The following is a 23,200-nucleotide window of genomic DNA, read 5'->3' on the forward strand; positions in this document are numbered from 1 at the left end:
CGCTCGGCGCGGCGGCGGGCGGGGCCTGGCGGCGGAGCCCGGCGGGCGGTGGGCGGGGCCGCGGCGAGCGCGGCGGAGAGCGGCGCGACCCCTCCCCCCCCCCCTCCTCCTCCTCCTCCCCCCCCTCAGGTCAGTGCTGGCGCGCGCCGGGAACCGCCTCGCCCCTCCCCGCCCGCCGCGGCGGCGGCAGCGGTGGAGGGAGGGAGGGAGGGAGCGGGCGGGCGGGCGGTTGCTGGCGGCGGCCGCCCCGCGCTGCCGAGCGGGAACGGGTCGGTGGGGGAGGCAACGGGGAAAGGGGAGAAAGGCGGACGGGGCCGTTTCCTGCCCCCCCCACCCCCCCCACCCCGCGTCGCAGCCGCAAGGTCGCGGCTCGCTGCCCGGCTGCCCCCCCGTGGCTGGGTGAGCGCACGCACGCACACACACACACAGCTCCCCGCGCACCGGGGCGGCTGCAGGAGCAGAGGCCGGCCGCCGTCGTTCGCCCCGCGCCCGCCCGGCCTTGGGCGGGGCGCCCCCGACAGAGGCGCCCGTCAGCCGCCGGGCGGGGCCGCGCTGCTGCCGCCTCAGGGGGGCGCCGGGGCCTCGCCGCCGGTTCTGATACGGGGGGCGTCCGATTGGCTGCCTGGCGGGCTGCGTCCCGCCCCCCCTGAGGCGGGCAGCCAATGGGAGCGGGGCTCCGTCGTAGTGCGGCGGGGCGCCGCTGCCGGGCCGGGTGATGGCGGCGGGGCTCGCTGGGGCCTTGGCTCCCTGCTGCCAGCAACGCGCTGGTTACAGCCAGCGTGCGCGTAACCGGCTTACAAATCCCAATAAAGTGCCGAGCAAAAAGCACATAAATCTATGCCCAGCATCAATTACTTATTCTGTGGTAGCCCGGAGGAGCTCTGTGTCCCTCCTCGTAGAGCTTGTTCTGACAAGAAAATGGGTGTTTCAACCGTCACGCTAAATGTGTCGGTGCTATTAAAGGTCCTTTACGCTGGTTTTGGAAAAATATCCTTAAGCTGACCCTCTTTTTTCAAACCGTGCAGCTTCATGGCTTTTCTTTATGTTAATATCTTCCTGAAAATGAATTCTCTGTCACCAGGGGAACGCTCCTGGCTAACAGAAGCAGATGGGGGCAGGGACGCAGCGCTGCGATTCCTCAGCAAGCGAAACCTGCCCCTGTAGGTGCCAAGTCTGTGAACACTTGCAAAGTTCATTTGATTAACACATACAGCATAGCATAAATACGCTCAGGAACTAGATTTTGTTCTGGATTAACAACCTAACAATGCGTGTTTCTGTCAGCACAGGTAGATCCGCAGGCAGACCTTGCAGTCCGTGCTGCACCATTATGTAACAGCGGGATCAAGACCATAACCTCATTTATATGCCTCTCGCTTCAGTCGTGACAGACAAGCAGAGCTGGATCCATGCTGGGCTGTTGGCAGTGTAGTTATTTCAGCTGGTGTTGGTCAGTATGTGTGTTCTGTAGGTGCCATTTCCATACAAGCACACAGCAGTCTAGTTGTTGTTTCTGTTATGTATAAAATGATTCTCGCAGTCTAATATCCTCTTTGAGGTGAGTCTTGCTCATGAGTAGTTTTATCAGTGGGGTTACTGAGAGCACAGACCGCTACACAGAGCAAGCGACAGAGGGGAAAAGATACCTCGTTTCATATTGACATAGCAACCAACTCTACCACTGTGTATTGCAAGCACACAGTTCGTTAACATGCTTTAATCTTAATTACAGTATCTCCATAGCATTGAGAAAAAGCTTTTTAGAGCCATCACTCTTCATGTGTTTAGGAGCGCTAATGAATGCAAAAGGAGTATGGGTCACCTTTTAGCTAAGGGAAAAATAATAATATTTCTTTCCAAAGGGTTGATAGAGGATTTTGTTTATGTCTTTTAAATACAGTTCTGAGGGAAGCAATGAGACTGAAACTTCTGCGCCTTCAGGCTGGATCTTTCCACTCTTTAACAACCATATGCCGACACCAAACCTTTAATAAAACTGGACCTCCACTGCTAAAGCTGCGTAACGAAATTGACAGGACAGCAAGGAATTCGTTTGCTCTGAAAACTGCTTCCTCTTGTTTGACAAGTCGATGTGTGCAAGTGAAGAATTGGCAACTGATCCAAGGAAATGTATCGGCTTTGGGAAAAAATGTGCATTATCAGAGCAGGGAGATGTTTTTTCCACCCTGGAAACGTTTTGGTATGGCAGCAATGGAAAACTACAGGCTCAATATGGAGCATTTTAAAAAGCTTCGGAACATATCACCAAGATTTTACTCGATTGTAGCAGCTTCTAAAATTATTCCAAAACACAGTAACCAGCCAGTTAAGAGGCCACCAAAGGCGCCGAGGACCAAGCAGCCATCCAGAGCTAACCAGCCACTACCGTCAGACATGGAGGTAAAGAATAAAATTTGCATTCTATATAATATTAAGGGAACTTCATCAACCTAATTTATGTTCAGATTTGGGTTTAGTTTAAAATTTTAATGCAATTAACATAGTTATTTGGTGAAGAAGATTTTATTGTTTACCTGACTCTGGCCACATAGAGAGGTCAGAACTCTACAAACAGGAACAAACTTGATAGAAACTATTGTGTCTGGTATTTTGAAGACAAAATAAGAGACCTACTAGCAATGTGTGACAAAAGTGGAAGGAAGAGAGTTGGTTACTAAAACGGAAAGACATTAAATCCCTTTAAAATGTTTTAAGTTAGTTTAATATTCAGGAGAAAAATCCAGCTTTTGGTGTAACTCAGCTTTCCCCAGGCATCCTTCTTGCCCAGTTCTATCCAGTTTTAAGGCTTCATTCTATTTCTAACAGAAATCAAGATGAAAGTAAATAATAGAGTTTATAAATATTCAGATTAGGTTTCAGAAGCTTTCAATTTAGGCTGTATTCTCAAGTATCACTGCTTGTTTTTTATAAACAGTCACAGCATTTCAAGCTATAGTGAAATAGCTTTAATACTACAGCAAAATTATTTCAATTTTATTCTTAGTGATAAAATAAGTTCTTGTGTAGCAACATCTGGATGGAGATCACAACACTTAGTATTAGAAGCCTCACAGTATTTCAGAGAAGTAGATTGTTTCTTTTCTGTCAGTGGCAGAACTGAGGTGCAGGCATAGCCTGCATTACTCGAGGAACATTATTCCTGGATCACCAGACTCCTAGATCTACAGAGTAACTGCAACAATAAACTGTTTGGGATAATATCAGATCTATAGGATGAGTAAGTGGAACAGTGCATGCTTGTAGCTGTTAATCCCTAAGATAGGTCTTCGAAAGCCTTTGCTGCTAGCCAGAGCAGACTGTGAGTGTACTCAACTATAAGATATGCAATGAAAAAATCCTGGTGCCAGAAATGTTATTGTTCTCCTCGAGCTACAATAACAGCTGAGTTCCAGGGTACTGTTAACAAAATAGTGCTATAGATGAGACTGGGACCAGCACTGTGCTTTCAGAAGCAGCTTCCGCATTGCAAAATGTGCCTATTGCATGATCTGCTGAATGTGAGCAGCGAGGTCTTAATGCTTGCCTTCTAGTCATGCAAGCTCTTGTTTAATATTTTGTATGATTAACAGGAGTGAGATTTAATGTAACATCAAGGTTCCGTTGTAGAAAACTTAGTTCCCACTTGAGTTTTCCTATTACTCTGAAAACAGAAAGTGAAGAATTTTAGTCCTAAATCACCACATACTGTTTTAAGCTTGTTATTTGTACTATGACATTATATGTAGAGGTTGCTTCCTTTTTTTACGGGGTGGATTGAAGTGACATTTCTTATTAGATTTTTGAGGTTTCTGAATGGCAGTATGAAATGCTAACAGTTTTTGTCTGACATTTTCATTTACATGTGTACAAGTAATACGCACTGCTATTTTTACTTTTTTCCATTGTGAAGAGATGGAGAAAATTCTGCCTGATAGGAAAGATTATTATTATTTCATTACGAGGAAGCTTCCACACTGTAAAATGGTATGCCAGAAATCGCATAAACTCAGGCCTAACAAAAGCATTTTCTATTTTTGAATAAACCCTTTGTGGTTTTGGCAAATACACAGCTGCATTTTCAGGGGTACTTGACATGCTGTCACCCTGACTGTGCACAGGCTGATAGTATTTTGGAACAAGCATTTTTTTTTACCTGTTTTTGTACTTCCTTATAGATACTTAGTATAAAGAGTTAACTTAAAGATGCAACCGTTTTCTGTAATATGACTAATACAAGTACAGCAAACAGAGAGGCCCTATTTTTTTTTCAACATGCCGTCATTATTCTCTAAATCCTGCTGTCATGAAAAAGCTGATCGTGTCTTCCTCTGCATGTGTTGGGGGAACCAAGAACCCTCCAGTAACACAGGCCCTACTTCCAATTGAGTTGCCTGGGAGCTGTGTCCCTTCCTTCATAGTCTGCCTCTGGAGACAGCAGCTCCAGACCCACTCTGAAGGTTTTCAGTTAGATGAACCCTGAGGATCTCTGAGGTTTTTCTGTTGGGAAGGGCCATTAACACCTTTCTTCTGCCGAATTGTCTGTGAATAAGCTCCTTCCCACCCCTTGCCTGCACTCCTCTCTCTTTATGTGCTGCCTGCAGCTGGGATGCCGTGCACCAGCAGTGATAAATGGTCCCGAGACCAGTTCTTCAGGGTAGGTGGAAGAGTTGCTTTAAAGTGGTAACTGGTTTAGTCAGTCCCTCGGTGACTAGTGCCACGACTCGGGTTAGTTACTGATACTGCAAGGTCTGAAGGCACGAGAAGCCTTTGAGCTGATTTTTAATACTATAGCCATATACTGTAGAAAAAGCTTGAAATTCAAGTGAAGATGTGGTTGCTCATATCCTGGAGGTAAAGACTGATTCCTGTGGTGGTACGAGGATTAAGTTCATCTTGCAGGTTTTCTTTCTTAAAAATTTCTGTATACTTAAAATGGAAGAGGTGGACTAACCAGAGAATTACGGTTCCTGTGCAGTTGTTGGGGGGATGATGATACGGAAAACGAGTTGCTGAAGTGGTTAGGATGTCTGTGATAGTTGCTGTGGAGCTCTGAGTTGAACCTGAGTGAATCCCCAGGTGCAGCCAGGAAGCAGGGGGTGGCAAGTGGCTGGAGTTCGTGTCACCAGGACAGACCTTCCATGCTGTTCCAGGCAAGTGTGCAAGTGAGGGTGTAACAGGCAGCACAGGATGGAGGTTTACTGGCCTAGCTCACCAGCCAGAACCTATGGATAACAAGTTAACACCTGTATGTTAGGATTAGCTGAATCACTCGTTAGCCTACAGACTTCTCTGTTCAGTCTCCATCAACTGTCATGGGAGACTAGACTTGTGTGGATGCACAAATTTTAGGTGCCTTAAACTCTATACCCATTCCAAATGTCCCTCACCAAACAAGAGTTTAGTTAAGGGGCGAACACTGCACTGTTATTAAAAAAAAAAAAAAGAAGAAGAAGAAGAAGAGAACAATAATACTGCATATTCGAACTGCTGATTCAGGCACGTAGTCTTGGCAGCCAACTTCTGGTGCTAACTACACAGTCTTCGCCTGGAAACTAAAATCACAGGAGCAGATAGTCTGTCCTCTAGCGCATCTGCCTTGAAATGAACAATAACAAAATCAAGTATGGAAAGTATAGAGCAGGATTAAGATTTTCGGATTGCTACTAGCTAGAAGATTACAGTATATTTCCTGAATAGATACTGAGAATGTTTTTTTTACAGATGATACGGTAATAATGCAACTTTTCAAAGGTACTGCAGCAAGGAAACTGAAAATACAATTCTGTTTGACTGTTGACTCAGCCTCGTAGCATAGTCATGGAAATACGTCTACAAAATTGCTGTCTGAATACTGAATTACTTTTAAAGTGTATTTTCTGTTAGTGGTCACTGAAATAAGATGACGTGTAAACAAAATTTTAGAAATGATAACAGAACATTAACATGAAAAAAGAAAATGAAGTTTAAGTGCGTGACCTCGCTCCTGATCACTGGTGGTGGGCCCCCTTCAGGAGCAGAACACCTCTTCAGGTGTTGCAGTTCGGTGTATGAGTGCAGCGAGGAAGTCATTGGGATTTGAAGTGTATTGTGGGTCTAAATGCTTGCAGATGAGAACAGCTCTTTTGTTCGTTTGTTGTTAGTTACATCCCCCTTTGTATTAGTTACAAAAAGCTGGAAAGTGACTGATCCGCAGTGAGCAGTGCTGTCTGGATATCTTCCATTGCAGTGTACTGAAGAACGTTACCATGGGAAATACAGGGTATCAGAACAAAGAAATCCCCTTAAATTGAGGAGTAGAATTCGTAGATCGGTTTATGGTGACCTGTCGGATTAATCAGGAAAGCTTTTACACAGATGACTTCCTGATGTCTTTGCCATGCATGAGTCAGTCCTGCTGCAAGTCAGCATCCCTTTTCCTCACGTTCTTGCATTGTACCAGTTATTTGTTCCACTACGGCATTTTATTTATTTCCGGCTGTGGGATACTGAGACAAACTGGCTGTTGCATACAGCTCGACCGCGGTTTCAGCCGAGGCCGTGTTGTTAGTGCAGGGTTTCCCTCGGAGAGAGGACGCTGATCTGCAGCACCCGCAGCTGGCCCCGACCTGTGGCTCTGTGCTGTCTCCGGAGCTACCCGCACAGCCAGCTCCGTCCTGGGCAGGATGGGACCGGTCTGCTGCTCTGGGAGCTTGTGGTGCTTCATAGGCAGGCTGGGGTGGTTCAACTCCACGTGTCTTCACAGGCCTTCAAGCTGGTATTGAGGGTGTCTTGCTTTTGGTTTTGGTGGTCGACCAAGTACCTCATAGGGTTTAGGACGGGAGAGCAACTGTAGCTCTCCTGTTAGAGCATTCCTCTGGCGTTCAGGGCAGAAGGGCGCAGTTTGTGGCTCTGTCACACAGGTTTTCGGTGTGACTGACTCACGCCACGTGGTTTGGTCTCCGTCTGTGAACCTCGGATAGGTTTTCTTCCCCACTTAGCAGGGAGTAACCTCATTAGTAGTTGTACACGAAGCGGACAGCATAGCAATGATGATTAGTAGAAAAGAGTGAGTAAATGAAAAGTGTCACTCTCGTGATCAACTTGAGGCAAACATGAACGTGTCTTATGAACATCTTGCTCCAGCCTTTCCCTAACTCAAATCTTTATTCCTTTGGCACAGAATCTGATGCAGTGCACAGCCTTTGCAACAGCAGATGAGTATCATCTTGGTAATCTGTGCCATGACCTGACTTCACATGGATATGTTGAAATAACAAGTTTGCCTAGAGGTAGATTTTTAAAACATCTTAAAAACGATATTATATCTCGTTAAATGAAATACAGGTGAGGTATATAATTTTTATAACTTAACATATTCTTATTGTGGTAATACCCTGGAATATATCATGGTACTTGTAATATACATGTAGCTCTATTTAAAAGTTCCATTTACTTTAAAAATAAATAAATGAGCCTTCCAGAATAGCAGTATAACCAGCGCTTGCTATTACCGTATGATAATTTTTCCTCAAATTACTGTTACACTAAATTATTGAAAAATTAGTCCTAGAAATGCATTCAATAAAAATATTTTTTGAAATTTTCTAATACCATACTACTTTTCAAGAAATCTGCTAACTGAAAATTTTACGAACGTTTATTTTAATCAGTGTTTCGGTATGTGATGCCATAGCGCTTCAGCTGCCAAACAACTTTGTAATTTGAAGTGTTGCACCTTCTTTCCATACCCAGACTTCTATTAATGTAAATCACTGAGGGCTGTAGGCACACAAGAGAGAGTCTTGCTGACTAAGTGAAACGTAAAAGAGATGCACATACAAATTTAATTCTGGTAAAGAGAATGCAGTCGATACTTCATACTGGCCAAATATACCCTAGTCGGATGAGTCCCTGCAGCAAAGTAATTGGTTCTGGTTCTATCCAAAGTATCTCTGAAGACTTGGGAAAGTATGGCGTGGAAATAGCTGCAGGAGACTCCAGGAGAAAAACAAATGGAGCTTTTTGTAGCTTAACGAACCCGATGCCCTAGAACAGCTGCGATTTTTATATGTTGGCAGTAGATTTATTTATTTTTTGTGAATGAACAGATTATATAAAGCTAAGAGGAATGACAAATATTGTTTATGGGCGTTTCAGTAGAGGTTATCAAATACCTGGCTGACTCTCAAACACCTAATAAACCAGCCGTGGTAATAATCCAGTGGATCTTTTTAAATGCAAGATTTAGTAATGGCCATATTTCTCAGAAAGGTGAACATGGAAAGAGAAGGTGCTATGTAATATAGGCATCGTGTTCCTTTGTAGTTAGTTCCTTTGTATTAAAACAACACTGGTTTCACTGCTTCAGGATAGAAACTTTGTACAAACCTCAGCATGACTGAGTTACTGTAACGCAAATTGTGCTGTTGCTGGTACTTGACCCTGAAAGTGTAGGGTTTGCCAGTTCTTTCATTTATTCCTGGTGTGTTTTTGACTCCTTACAACAGATACTCTGCCAGAAGTTTGGAGGAAGTAATGAAAGGATGTTTGATTGTGCCAGCAGATGTGACGTTTTGTGGTGGTTGACACGTGGATGTAGCAGTGCTCAGTCACCAAGCTGAATGTTACATCTTGAGAAGCACTAGCACATAGAAATCTAAATTAGAAAACGTTGTGTGGATTTGTTGTTTTGTAGTGTTATGCTTAATTTTATTCTTTTTTGGCCCCTTTAAAAACATTTTAGAGGGACTATTTATATAGGGACTATTTATAAGGGACCAAATTCACATTCAGTGTATATGTTTTAGCTGGAGGGGATTGATAAAGTAAGAGTGATATTTGAAAAGGCAAATGAGAAAACGCAGACAAATGTTTCTTCTGTGGTAAACTCCCACTTCACACCCAAAGCTTGCTCCAGTGATTCATCGAGTCATGTGTTTCTGAATTGGAATAGCAAGTGAAAGAGAGATCTTTGAAGAGTTCGTACAGACCAACTAACTGCATGGTCTCGAGTTGTGTGTTAGCAAAAGTATGGCCAATATCCAGTCATCTCTTCCTGCCTGCTTAGGCTACGTGGCCTCTGTGACTTCAGCAGTAAAGCAAATGATGGAGTTCATACCCAGACCTAAATTGGTGCACTGGTGATTGCTTTGTGATATTTATGCAAAGGGCTTGAGCTTTTTAATGCTTAGGTGTTAGGCCTTGCAAATTTCTCTTTGCGGAGTCTCAGCTCACAACAGAGGTGGGAGGTTTTGCTGGTCTGGCTACCAATGGTAAAATGAGTCACGCTGGAAAGTGAACTTTCCTTGGCATACCCACAGCTGGGCTTCTAAAGCTACGCCTGCGTTGGCAGAGCAGTACAGGGGAGCAGCTACAGGGGAAGGGCGGGGGAGTGGAACTGTTTTGAGCACCCAGGACCCACACGGAGCAAACTTTGGGGCCTTCTGCTTGCACCAGCTGGTGTAAGAGTCTGGTCCTATATAATGAATGTCCATTAGCATGGTTGGAGTACCTTAAGTGCAGTGCTGGAGCTCATCTTCCAGTTTAATTTCATGCAAAAGAAATCCAGTTTGCGCACGCTGACACTTCTGCAGTGCAAATCCGAAGTGTGGTGAACGAGGGTGACTGGAAGATTTATTTCAAAAGCATGCTTCAGATCCAGAGGAAAACATGGATGGATGTTTCCTCTGCTGCCTTGGGGCTATGCTCTTTCAGGTTTCTGACTGTCAAAGCAAAGTCAGCAAAATTAGTCCCTCGCTGTATAGAAAAGGGAGATTTTGGTCTTCTGGGCAAGCAGAACTTGAGCAGTAATTGCTCTGCAACTGTGGGCTAACTTCCATAGTTCACTTGTGTTCATGTCCACTTTTGCCTTCTATATTCTGTTCCTGGTTAATTTACTATGCCCTGCATGGGTTTTGTCTAAGTCTTTTGTTCTTTAAAACTGTTACATTTCATTAACTACAGTTTATAGTGAAGTTTAACATAGCATCTGAGTCTGTCTAGCATGCAACACTTTAGAAAAGCTGCTTAGTTTTATATTGTCACACTTCAATCAGAAAAATAGAATATGGGACTGACATTGAAAGTGTTAGCATGCAACTGTTGAGCTGGAATCATATGCTTATAGCTGTCATGATTAGAAGTGTAATTAATTCTTCATTTTGAACTTTTATTTTGCTTATTTGTTTCCAACTAGATGCTGCAAATGTTTTGGTGATTGGTACTGAGAAATCTGCAAAAGATGATGATGCTGGCATGATTTTTTTCTTCAGGTAAGTTAAAAACTATGCCCGAAACATTATTTTATTAATAGCAATCCTGTGAAAGTGCAGCTTACTAGATCATTGCATGTAGCTCAATCAGAATGATTCAAAAAAAAAATGATAATGCACTTGATCATACAAAATTGATCATATACTTAAAACAGTGCAATTACACCTCAGTTTTTTCCTTGAATTCACAGGGAAGGGGCTGTTGTGTTTTGGAATGTGGAAGAGAAAAGTGTAAGTAAAGCACAACTGTTTGCTAAAGCTTCATAGTGAGATGTCTTGTTAGTCCCGCAAAGCCCAGCATGCTTTGGTTTTGAGAGTTCACATCTCTCCAGAAAGGAAGAGGACTGATTCTTCTCCTAAGGAGTGCAGCTGCCCTCAAGTGTGTGGCTCGCTGCTGTATCACCTTTGAAACCTGTCTTTCTGCACAAAATAAGCAAATAGATGTGTAGCATACAAAGGGGATGAAATTTTCTACTTAAGGCCAAAAATCTGAAACCTTAATCTTGTGAGACTGACAAAAAGAAAATTCTTGCAGCTTTATGTACTGAAGAAGTAGATCAGAAAAATCAACGTGTGAATGGTTGTTTAACAGGAGTTAACGTAACAGGAAATAAATCAGCAGAAAAGGATCATTCTAGTGCCATTTAAGTCAGATCTTAAAACTGCAAAACTTACTATCCAAAGCTTACATTTGGTTAACTTGAAACATGCCAAATTTGTAAACAATTGTTTTTCCTTCTTTTGTGTGTGTTTCTAACAGCAATTTTCCTAAAGGAAAGCTTTTATAGGATGGTATAATTGTTAAAATATATTGATATCGAAATAACGTGCATATCCCTTGTGATAAATCAGTGCTCTTTGCTGACCAGGAGGGGAATGCTCCAGACATACTTATTTTTATGAATATATTTATAGTCTCTTTTAAAATATTTTATATCTATGCATTTTGTTTACTGTGGTTAAATAAAGCTGAGTGCTAGATATATAAAGAAAAGGCATTGATCTTATCTGTAGGCAGGGTCTGTGAAAGTAGTTGGCATACTGAGCACGATACTGAGATGCACAGACATTCATAGAAGGATTTTAATTGAGGTAAATGAAAATACAGAGCTGTTGTTTCCAGATGTGAACAACTTCTGGATTCAAGTTTGCTTTTTCCATTTCAGACCTGAAATGTGCCCGATTTCCTGTCTGTCTGGGGGAGTTTCAGTACATCAGCAGGCCTACAAAATATACTAGCTTTCCCTTCAAACCTTGCCTGTAGCACATTTAGGAAGCAGTGGCTGTAACTATGCTACTGAGTCACAGGTATTTCTGAAGACTAGCTGACTAACTCCTGTTGATAGTTATGAACTGGGCACCTCTGCCCTCTGGGTTACTCTGAAAAATGTCGTTTTCTTGTACATTTTTACATGCTTAAATACCTTTGAAAACTTGACACCACGTTCTTTTTGTCAGTAGAAGTAACTTTAGTTGGTCCTTTGTTGGCCTGATTTATAAAAAAGGAAAACTGCCTTTTTCTGCTTTTTGAAATCATAGTCAAAGTTTTAACTTTCAAACAACTTGCTCAAACAGGGTATTTTTTATGCATAAGTTTTAATGAACCAAAACAATACAAAGACCTGGTCTGTAGAACTGAAACTGAAAGTAATTCAGTAAAACAGTGTGTAGAGACAATGTGAACGGACAAAACTGCTCTTTAAAGGTACTCCAGAATGATTGTTGTGGGAGGAAAAACTATTTTAACAAATGGACACTTAAGAGAACAAATTATAACTACATGCTGATCATAAATAGGACTTAAAGATGTAAAATACTGTTCTCAAGTACCTGTGCAGCAAGGTAGTGCACTAGTTTCACCAGAAGTAGTAAGGACAAAAAGCCAAACTAGGTGGAGTTCATGTGTGTCGTTAAAAGGAAACTGTGAAGCGATTGTCTCAAATAGGAAGAGTCTGCATTGAGTGAATCCAGAACATCTCTTCTCATTAAATGTATTGTATCACAGGTAGTCCCTTCTGTAAAATTAGGCTGGGCCTAGAATAAACTCACATCAGTCAATGGAAACTAACGTATTACTTTAAAAGAAAGCTGCCACTAAAACATAATTTCCTATTATTCAGAGCAATGGAAGAACTTTGGAAATATGCGTAATACAAGACACATGAATTCTGCAGAATCAGTTATGGTCTGTAAAGCTTTGTTAAATCTTACTCTCTGCTGGTGCTGGGAAGCCTGACCTGGTTGTAGCTCTGGAAGAGACTATTAATGTATTAACAGCATAACTATTACTATATTGATATAGGCTCCACAATGCCAGCTAGGCTGCCTGGATCCAAGTGAGTGCACTCTTGAAATCTGGCATGCTATGTTACAGATTGGCTCTTAGCTCTGGCATTGTTTTAGCAGGATTTGCATTGCTGAATTGTCCCTCGAAGCTGTGTATCTAAGCTGACTGGCCTAACAGCATATACTTCCTCACTGGAGGGGAAAATATATATATTTTTTTTCATACCCTTGTTTACCACAATATTGGGAATATATGGCAGGCATTAGACATGCTAGTGTTACATTCAGGGGTACGAAACAAGCAGTTGCATATGTAAGAGTATTTTTGTATGTTTTTTAGTGAAAAATGTTGTCGTGCCTTAGATAGGGTCACTGAAATTCTTGAAAGTAATGAAGAAAACAAGGACTGCAAAGAAAAACGTTTCTTGCAGGTGATCCAACAGATTTTCAAAGTACTTAACCTGGAGGAAATGCTTCAGGGACAATTTATTGACATGCACTGAAAGATTAACTATTCTACATTGTTTTGAAGAGAGTATTTTAAGTATCACTAAGTAGAAAATATTTCTTTAAAGAACTTAGGCACCAAAAGTATATTGTGGTTTTTTTTTTAGTAGCTGTTGTGTAGTTAGATGCTTTTTAGATACCTGTATGTGCATGCTATAGATGAGGGTTTTTTTAATTCAGAATTTGTTCTAACTGCAGAACAATTTATATGATAGGAGGCTTTAATGCACAGAAAAGAACAAGAGTGAGAGATCCTAAGTTAAAGGAAAAAGCTTTGTGAGAGAGAAGAGCCCATTATTCCTGCATCAGGTTTTAGTGTGTTTGGGAATAAAATGACAATGAGATTACTCCTCCAAGTGGAACTGCACATTCAACTGCTTACAGGGCTGACTGTAGGCAGCTGAAACTATTTTTTTTTTTATTTCTATAGTGAAAGGACTTCTGTAACATGACCTGACCTCTGGTAGTTGAAACAAAACTACTAATTTTAGCAAACTAGTAATTTTGGCAGAAGCAGCCACCTGATGTTTTTATCCTAAAGATTCATTCCCACACTCAGACGTGCTGAAGTTTTGTACAGCTCATTGTTATAATACTGAATATTTCTGCATTGTCTTTACTGCTGCTCTGGTTAATCCCTACCTTGTTTTACAAATGTAGATATTAAATGACATTTTAGTGTTAATAGATTCTTTGCAGTTGTTCACAGCCACAAAATTCATCCATGTGGCTTCAGAAATAAACTGCTAATAGTTGCTTCATTTGAATACAAAAAATTACTAGCACACCTATTCATTTTTATTTAAATAACTTTAATAAGCATGGAAGTTGCCTTCATCAGCCTATTACATGCTAGCTCTTTGTAGAGTGATAATATACTACAGTAGTAACTGCTCCTGTGTCCAACTGTCTTTTTCTTAGATGAAGAATATAATGCGAGTGCTAGAACAGCATGAAATTCAGCCATATGAAGTTGCACTAGTCCATTGGGAGAATGAAGAGATGAACTATAGAATAGGAGAGTAAGTATCTTCAGCCACTCCTATTTATATAAAAGCTAACAGACATTTACAACAAATTCACGTGAAAGTAACTAGTAGAAATACACCTTTTTTATTCTTGTTTCAAATGAGTAAAAATAGGGAAAGGAGAAAACAGTACATCTAAATCCACAAATTTTGTTGAACTGCTAAACTTTCAAGTAATGGCCTTTAGGACTTGATTATACACTAGATTTTGTAAATCAAGAAGGTCTGTGTCTACACAACCGAACGTGCCAAACAACAGAACAATCCTAAACAGAACCTGTGTACCTCACAGGAAAAATAAATACACATTGTTGAGCCAACTGATTTAAAGAAGGTACAGTACTTCTCTGGGTAAGCTTTCTTCAGTGCCCTCTAGGTTCATATACAAAGAGGCATTCTGCGCGTACTTTGCTTCCTAGGAAAGGTATAACTTGAATACTATGGGAGGACGTATCTGGCAAGCTGTCTTGCCTTGTTAAATACTTTTTTCATCATGTGGAGCAAATTATCCCTATGGAAATACTTTTCAATGTAAATGATTGTGTAATTTACCTGTATTTTTTCTAACAGCGCCAAAAAAACCTGTGCTCCTAAACAGGACACTGTAACAACATAAGCTGAACCATATCAGCTCAGCTTATTTAAGGTAACCTGGTAAGAGGCCAAGGGGTCTTTTATTTTTTTTTTCCTGGCCATTTGAAAACTGTGGACTATCCAGATGTGGTGTTTGTGATTCCTGACATAGTCATAGACTGAAGAACTAATTTTCAGTGATTTGTTTGGTTGTTGTTAGTTTGAGCATAAGTAAAACGCAAGGATGGGGGTGATAGCCATGTAGATATATCATGATTTATATAAAACGACCAACCTTACTTGCATTGTTGATTATTCTTTAAATGTTCCTTTTCTGGTGGCTTAGTCAATGAAGATGCTTCAATCCTGTTTTAACAGAGGGCAGTCAAAGCTTCATAAGGGAGAAATCTTGTTAAATTCTGAGCTGGATATTGATGAAGTTGTTCTGCAGAAATTTGCCTTTTCAAATGCCCTTTGTCTTTCTGGTAAGTTAATACTGTTTGTAATATCCGCCTGTGGTACAGATTTTGTGAAATGTCATTATAAGTGGGACTTGGACAGTGAGAGGTAGAAGACTTACGTCTCTGGTTTGGTGAACTGTGTAAAGATTGTGCTTCAGTGGGAGGATTAGTTTTCAAAGCTTTTGCTTTGTTTTCCATAAATTGGAATTACTTCGCTCACTGTAAATCTTCTTAAGGATGAGCAAAGCAAATTAAGAAATGTACTTTGCAAAAGACAGATGTTCCACTGGGCATACTGTTGCCCATCTTTGAGATTATTCTAGGATAGTAACAAGTGTAGAGTCTGGAATTAGAAAGCTGTCAGTAATCTTAGGTAATTGATCCTGAAATCATTACCAGAAAAAAATAGATACCAGCTAAAGCAGGTAGTAATGTAAAGCAGTGATTCTTAGCGTGGGAAGCATTCCAGTATCAAGTGCGTGGACTGGAGTCCCAGATAATGGTTTGATTAGGCTGATCAGCTACGGCTGTGCTATAGGTAGTACTTCCATCAGGAGGCACTGGAAAGAAGTCAGGCTCAGCAGTGATGCTGCTGCTTCAGACCTAGAATGAGGTAGGAAGTGGGGATAGAAGCTAGCAGCAATAAGGCTATCCTCAAAAAGACCTTTAAGGAAGAAAATCTTACTACCTCTACTGCTTTTAGGGTGAATGACAAAATTCATGTAGTATGTGAGGAAGAACACCTTTAAACAGATATCAAAAACCAGAATGTGTGTTTTTGAAGTGATCCACCACTTGATCAAGGCACACAGCATAACTGAATGGTTTTTGGCTGTTGAAGAAAGAGCTATTGAAATATTGAGGGGAAAAAAGCCTCTAGTTCTCTACAGTTTTGCTATTCATAAAATCACTGCATGGAAGAGTGCTGCCACATACAACGGAGCAAGGGATTTATTCCCAGGAGATAACTGGTACCAATTTACATTAGTGTTAGACATGTACACCATAAGGGAAGACAGTGCAATGTTCAGTGATTATAGAGGATGCAAGCGTAGTCCAAGTCAAATGTACAACACAGCAGAAACCAACCTCTGTCAAATAATCAGCGATAGCTGAAATGCCTGTTGGCCTCTTTTCAAGGGCTAAATTAAATGCCATTTAACTCACTGACTTGGATTAGGCTTCTGTACTCAAAAAAGACCATGAAAGATGCTCAGCATTGAGTTTACTCTGTGTCCTGACTAAGTGGTGCGAACGATTGCTACCAAAAAGCATTCATTTTAAGAAATAAACCTTATCTGTTTAATTTTTCTGAGTGAACAGGGTTAATTTTTGAAACTGATCTGTCCTTATTACTTCATTCGTGCCTGGGAATCTGAGGATAAAAGAACAAAGAGCCTGAGTTATATCGTTTCCCTGTAGAAATCATCCTTTAAGGCTCAAGCTGAGACAGAGTAGAACTTGTGTTGGCATTGCCTGCGCTGAACAACTTCCACTAAAGATAAATTATCTTTTCAGTGAATGATATATTCACCAAAACAAAATGTAAGATTGCCTAAGCTTGAATTTAGCTTCAACAAATACAGGTGATGGTGTGTCTAAACAAGCTAATTCTCCATGGTTTGAGCATGCTGCATCAAGCACTGGACAAATTGGAAGTTAAAAGTTCTACACAATGCTGTAGAAATGTGTAGAAAAAGTGGAGACTCAAGGGGCACCAGATGAAGTCAGCCTGATTCCTGCAAGGCTAATTATCTCCAGCACGCCTCCTTGGAATGCAGTTTGCAAAGGCTTCGTACGCAGCACATAGCACTCAAACACACCTTGTTGAGCTGAAGCAAAAGTTCTCCAGGATCTGAACCAGTCCATTGGAGAGTAGAGCTGAGCTCGAGGTGGTTCTGCATGCAGAGCTGTCTCAATACAAACCCAAATTTGTCTGTAGATGTATGAACATGTATCGTGTAATACTAGTGGTATCTTACATGTTGATACAAACCTATCTGTAGCATCCCAAAACAGCGTGTTGGTAGACGTAAATTAAGATCACTTGAAAGCATATATATATACCTACTTCTCACAGCGTTCCACTTTGTCACCTCTGTGTTGCAGTAAAACTGGCTATCTGGGAATCATTATTGGACAATTTTGTGGAATCAATCCAGTCAATTCCTGAGGTGAGGTCTTGTTTGTACCTTTGCCCTCCTCTTTTCCTGTGCTATGTTAAAGACCAGATATAGCTGAGGATATAGAAAAAAGCAACCGCATGCTTAATACGTTTGATGGCAAAGCCATCAACACACAAGCTCAGAAAACCTGCAAAGGGGTGGGACAAGAAACGAGCAGTCTTTAAAGGGCTGGGGGGCGAGGATGGGGGTGTGCATTGGAATAACGTTTCCCATGTTGTGCCACCGTCACCTGCTGCTGTGGGACATGCATGCGTAACAGGACAAGCAGCATTTAAAAACCTGGCCAAATGGTGTGTGTTGCACCTTTGGCCTCAGAGTAGTCTGCTGTAACCTGAATGTAATGAAGAGTTCAAGTGAGTTACTTAGACTAGTGTTTCCACAAGGCTTAATTAAAATACAAAGTCCATATCGTGTTGCATTTAAGAATTAGATTCATAGGCTTCAAAAGACAAATCCTCCTTTATTTTTAATAAAAGAAATAATTGGAAATACATTGTTTGTTTTAAGTGAGGAAGAACCCTATAGAAAGGACAAATAAGTAGCAAGGTAAAAGAACACTGTCATGACTTAAAAATAGCAATAGTAGTAAGAGAGGACAAATGATCTCTTGTTCGGGAAACCATTCATAGAAAACATTCCAGGATCCTGTATTGATACTGACAGCCTACTTGGTGGCTTGCTGAAAACCCAGAAGAACAGCTGAATGGTGATACTCTTATCAACCTAGATAAGCAAGGCACCATTCAAACAAAACTTAAGTGTTGTAACAAGTATGATATGCATTCAGATTTTAGCTCATACATACTTCAGGCTGTATGAGAACGTGAGACTTCTTAACGTACAGTACATGCTATTTGATCAAGCAGTGAAAAACCTGTTACTTTGCAGATACTAAAATCAGGAAGGAAGGTAAAACTGTCTCATGCAGATGTGATGCAGAAAATTGGAGAACTCTTTGCATTAAGGTAACATTTTTTTGTTACACCACAGACACTATATTACACGGAACTTAAAAATCACCTTGTGTGTGGTACAAAGACTGGGATGCACTTGAAGCTTTGGAGTAGTTCACAGTCTGGCATAAGCCCTGTTGGTGGGATTCCCTCAGCCGCCCTCTGGCTTGAGGCAGTGTTTGTGCTGTCATGGTCAGAGGACTGTGCTTCCCACTGCCTCACCACTCTCACTGTGGTATCTCAACTATAGGCAGGCATTAGGCAGCATGTTGTAAATGGCCAAATTCCACACCCTTTTCCTTTTCTAGGTACAGCAATGCATGTTTCATAACCTGCAATTATAACAGGGAGTACAGTATGCAAAAGGATACAAGGAGGAAGCATGGGGGTTAAGTAGAGCCATTAACTATGGTCTACAGTTAAAGTTTTTCAGGGATTTGGCCTCTTCTACAAGTTATGTTCTTTCCCTAGATTCACTCAGAAACCACTGCTACATTGCAAGGATTTAATGTTTGTTTTTTTTTTTTCTTCTCAAGTGTAACTTGGCCATTACGAATACGCAATATTATGCACTTTAAAAAAGTGAAGAAAGAGGTAAATGAAGAAATCAATCCCTATCTTAAACAGTAGATTTTATCATCCTACTTGGAAGACCCTTTTGTAATGCACAATGATGGTCTAAAAGTCCAAAGATTTATGTGAGCAGTAGGCTGAGGGCAGGAGATCATAGCTCCTTGCCTTTATAGTGCTGAGCCAGGAGCCTGATTCTGAGCTATGGTCACATACCCAGCATGCAGTGTCATTCATGCTTCAGAGCTCTGAAATAGAAACAAGCTGTTACAGACCTCCCCAGTAACTTTAATTCACATACTTCAGCGAGCTACTAGCATAGTGAAGGACTACGTCCTCAGTTCATCACCTTCTTTAACTTCTGGTCGAGGAATGTTGCCATAAGGCAAAAACACTGCAAAGACTGATGCATATTACAGTATTCTCAGAAAAGTTTCAGAGGATGTTACCAATTTTAAACAATAACTATGTTAATATTTTTATTATGAAAGGAGAGGTTTTCATATTTTATTTAACAAGCAAAGCTTTCCATATTTTTTCTTCTATCCACTATGTAAATATTTACTCCTATATGCACCCAAAGAACTTTGAAATACTGCAGTAACCATTCTTTTTAGACACCGCATAAATCTGAGTTCCGACCTGCTAATAACACCTGACTTCTACTGGGATAGAGAAAAACTGGAAGAGCTTTATGACAAAACTTGCCAGTTTCTCAACATTAATCGCAGAGTCAAGGTAGGTGTCTTATTGTTGCAAGAATACCCAAATCAGCCGTCTTTGGCTTAGCAGAGCTACAGACTGCTTCATAAGTGTCTTGTTTTAACTGTAGAAGGTGAATAAAGCACAGTAGGATCGCATACACTCTTCCCTTTTCTGTGTGTTTGTAACCCACTCGCATATTTTACCTAGTTTAGGTCAATGACCTTGTTTCAACCATCTAGACTTGATTGAATGGATTGATTGCTTATTTCCGAGCCACTAAATTAGGCTTTAAATAGTTATAAGAGGAGGAGCTTTAATTCTTGTTCTGAAACTCGTGCAAGAAAACAAGTTTTAAAAAAATGAGATGTGAAGCAGTCTTCTTACTGATATGATGATCCAGGTCAGCTCAGTGCAGGGCAACATAATGCTTACTGCTCAGAGTAAGAACCATGTGAACCTTTTCCAGTGGTACAGCAACCTTCAATATTGACTTAGTTACCTTTGAGGCATTCCCATAAGCTGCGTCATCGTCTCTTGCATCTGTTTTCATGACAAGAAATCACCTAGTAGCTATTTAATACCTGCAGATGCCTATCTAAAACCCATTGAAACAAGTTATTTATATGAACACTCCCCTTGCTTGTGCATGCTGCCTTACAGACTTCCCCTTCAGTTCTTTTGCAGAAGCATTAACACCTTCCTGCAGTTACATTCAGTAAGCCCCGCTGTGGATTGTGTTTCTTTAGCTATGTCATACAATTTGTGGAATCCAGCTTTGCCACATGCTTGGGATCTGTTTCAGGTAATGAATGAAAAGCTTCAACACTGCATGGAGTTGACAGACCTAATGCGAAATCACCTGAATGAAAAACATGCTCTGCGCCTTGAGTGGATGATAGTAATACTCATCACCATAGAGGTTGGTTCCTTTTCCCCACTATTACACTGAAGAATTCAGTAAAAAGTGCAATTTATATACTTCATAATTTGAAAATCAACATTACCTTATTTGTGTAACGTACTGTACGATGGAATTAGTCTTTAGTTCTTTGCAAGTAACTTTAGAGTTGCAGCTATAGTTATTTTCCAGATTATCTGGCTTACAGTGTAAACTGTTGTTTTGAAGATTAATATGTATTATTTGATTTAATAATGTGTTTGTTATTCCACAGGTTTTGTTTGAACTTGCAAGGGTAGTTTTCTGACCACAGATGAAACTCTGGAAGAAAACTGACAAACCAATAAAGACCATGTGGCCAAGAAAATGCTTCTAGAAAATAGTGGAGTTGTCCCTCTTGATAAATATGTACATATTCTGCTGAAATAAAAAACAAATCTGTGAACATTATCCCCAACTGCTGTAATAGTGGTGTTAAAGAAGTCAATCTGTGGATGTGCTCAGGTAAAGCTGACATACAAATGACACATTCTAGTGGTTAGGCTGGATGCAGGGAGCTAGCATTTTGCTCCTTACTGAACAGGGACAAAAGGATGGATCACTTCAGTGCTGACCTTATTAATTTGCTGAGCTACCTGGCATGACTTTAATACACCTGGCAGGTTGGGGTGGTTTGTTTTTTTTTTAATGATGTTATGTTCTTTCCCTGTCGCTACAAGGTATTTGTATAGTTGCATGCACATACAGTTTAGGAACTAGTTGGACTTTATCTGAGCTCACAGGAAGCTGTAGCAGAACAAGAAACTAAAGCTCACAAAGTTTCGCTGTAACTGTGCTATCCCCCTTATGTTATCTGATTATTAACAGTACAGATTACAAAGAATGAATTAGTGTAGGTTAAAGTGTCTTAATTTTACTCTAGGTAAATGTTTCAATGGTTTTTAATCTCTTCCTAGAGTGCTCTAGATTACCATCTCCACAACACTGTCAGTTGTACATGTGAGAATGAGGTTTGGGTTTTTTCAGCATTCAACTTCTTTCTACGTGAATTTTCAGGAACTACTATGCAACCGCTAGTAGTCACTTTTTCCAAGATTAGGTTAGTCCACTGGACTTGCTTCAGTGTCAGCTGAAATATAACGTCTCAGTAACATAACCTAGGAATTCTGAAAAGCCCATGAAGCATCATTAACAAGCTGTGATGGCTAGATTCAGGCTAGAAGTGAGATTACATTTGCAAGAGGTTACGTGCTAGTTCTCTCTTCACCTGAAAACAGTCTGAGTGTGGCATTAGACTTCTGAATACATCAGGCATGTACACGGGGAAGAGAATAGAACTGCACAGAGCTAGGAAAAACATCCGACTATAAAACCATCATCTTGCCATAGATTGCTACCAGTGGCTGGGGGGGACATTGTAAGCAGCAGCAGCTCCTCTTAAAGAGTAGCCTTTTCTCCTCAGAGAATCAAAACCTGGAGATCAACAAGAAGTTCTCTGAACTGCTGAGGCTGTCTGAGCTGTCAGCCCCATTCACAGAAGCAAACCAGTCAGCAGAAGAGCTTGGTGACAAAGTTTACTATTAACTGCGGAACAGTTCCTCAGCACTGAAATAGTACATTAGATCCATGAAGAGGTGCTGGGTACATTTTTCTACATAATTACAGTAGGAGAATTAGGTTAAATTTTAATTGTCACTCTTCTAGCAAACATTTTTTCATTCCTTTATCAAAACAGACTTTTTCACCCCCACTTTGAATACAATAAGTAAGCCTGAGAAGGTAAGTTCCCATTCATCTCACGCACTTAATGGTTTTGGTACTTCAACTAAACTGCTAAAATGTAAATTGGCAGGCAAAATGCACCTATCAAACACACAGACTGAGTTATCAAGCCAAACACACTGAAACAACAGGAACGTGGTTACTTTTGCAACTTTAAATCAGTTTCTGTCTGCATAGATGACTACAGCTGTGAAATGCCTCATTCTGTACAGACCCAGAGCCCCTTTACTGGGTGGAATGGCTGTTCAGTGTGCTGCTTCAGTTAAGCCCTAACTGTACGTTAAACTTTGTAGCCATCTTTTTCAAAATGTACCTGGTGGCAGCTGCAAACCTCAGGGTTTGTTTATTGGTGAACTATACAGCCCCTGACAGAACAGCCTTGCTGTGTTACAGGCAGAGACCCAAGACCAAGCCAGGCAGTTGAATGCACCAAGAACCTAACTTGAGCTCTCAGAGCACAACATACAGCAGAGCTACCCCTGATGGGCAAGACTTGGGACACTCCTCCCGCCAGCAACCTTTCATTCTGCTTCAAGCCAGACAGCCGACAGGGGCCCCGTGCAAGTTCACAGCACGACCTGGCCAGCAGGGAGTTTATGGCACAAGCGAGATTAGAATCCAGTTCCAGAAGCAAATAAAGCCTGCCGTAACTGTGAGAACATATCTGCCTTATCTGTCTCATCCACCACACGCCTTCATAGTTTAACTGTAGAGAGCCTTCTGCACTACCTCATTCAGCACCAAAATGGGTTTATTCTAGCCAGTGAGGGTCGAAGGGAAAAAAAAAGTGATGGAAATACAGTATACATGAGGAAAACCAGAGAGCAATCCTATCATAACTAAAATTCTTTACATTGTATTTTTTTAATAAATTAACATAAATCAAATTAAGACCAAATGGCAAAAAAATGGTTCAGATGGAACCTCATTAGACTATCGTTTATAAAAACCCCAACTGTACAGACAGCTTCTAACTGCTTTTTCCATCAGATGAGATGAAG

At 41.0% G+C, this 23,200-nt stretch overlaps 2 protein-coding genes across 3 annotated transcripts in view; one reads left to right on the forward strand and one right to left on the reverse strand.

The window, feature by feature from the left end:
• LOC118244146 (coiled-coil domain-containing protein 170-like) overlaps positions 1 to 513 on the reverse strand; it is a 61,029-nt gene extending 60,516 nt beyond the window's left edge. Inside the window, exon 1 of the mRNA XM_035538944.2 lies at positions 442 to 513. The gene's annotated coding sequence lies outside the window, so the exon portion shown is untranslated. The remainder of the gene's footprint in view (positions 1 to 441) is intronic.
• RMND1 (required for meiotic nuclear division 1 homolog) lies at positions 50 to 21,294 on the forward strand. Of its 2 annotated transcripts, none has more exons than XM_050709529.1 (12): positions 50 to 129; positions 1,901 to 2,400; positions 7,160 to 7,268; positions 10,175 to 10,250; positions 10,442 to 10,481; positions 13,965 to 14,065; positions 15,023 to 15,129; positions 17,215 to 17,279; positions 18,180 to 18,256; positions 19,432 to 19,552; positions 20,322 to 20,438; positions 20,692 to 21,294. In XM_050709529.1, the coding sequence occupies exons 2-12, from the start codon at positions 1,915 to 1,917 to the stop codon at positions 20,722 to 20,724; spliced, it is 1,332 nt and encodes a 443-aa protein (XP_050565486.1). In that variant the 5' UTR covers positions 50 to 129; positions 1,901 to 1,914; the 3' UTR covers positions 20,725 to 21,294. The 2 variants fall into 2 exon arrangements, with proteins under 2 accessions (XP_050565486.1, XP_035394848.1); XM_035538955.2 differs by lacking the exon at positions 50 to 129 and adding an exon at positions 1,289 to 1,450.
• The last annotated feature ends 1,906 nt before the right edge of the window (positions 21,295 to 23,200 follow it).

Source organism: Cygnus atratus, chromosome 3 (assembly GCF_013377495.2).
Source record: "Cygnus atratus isolate AKBS03 ecotype Queensland, Australia chromosome 3, CAtr_DNAZoo_HiC_assembly, whole genome shotgun sequence".
NCBI lineage: Eukaryota > Metazoa > Chordata > Aves > Anseriformes > Anatidae > Cygnus > Cygnus atratus.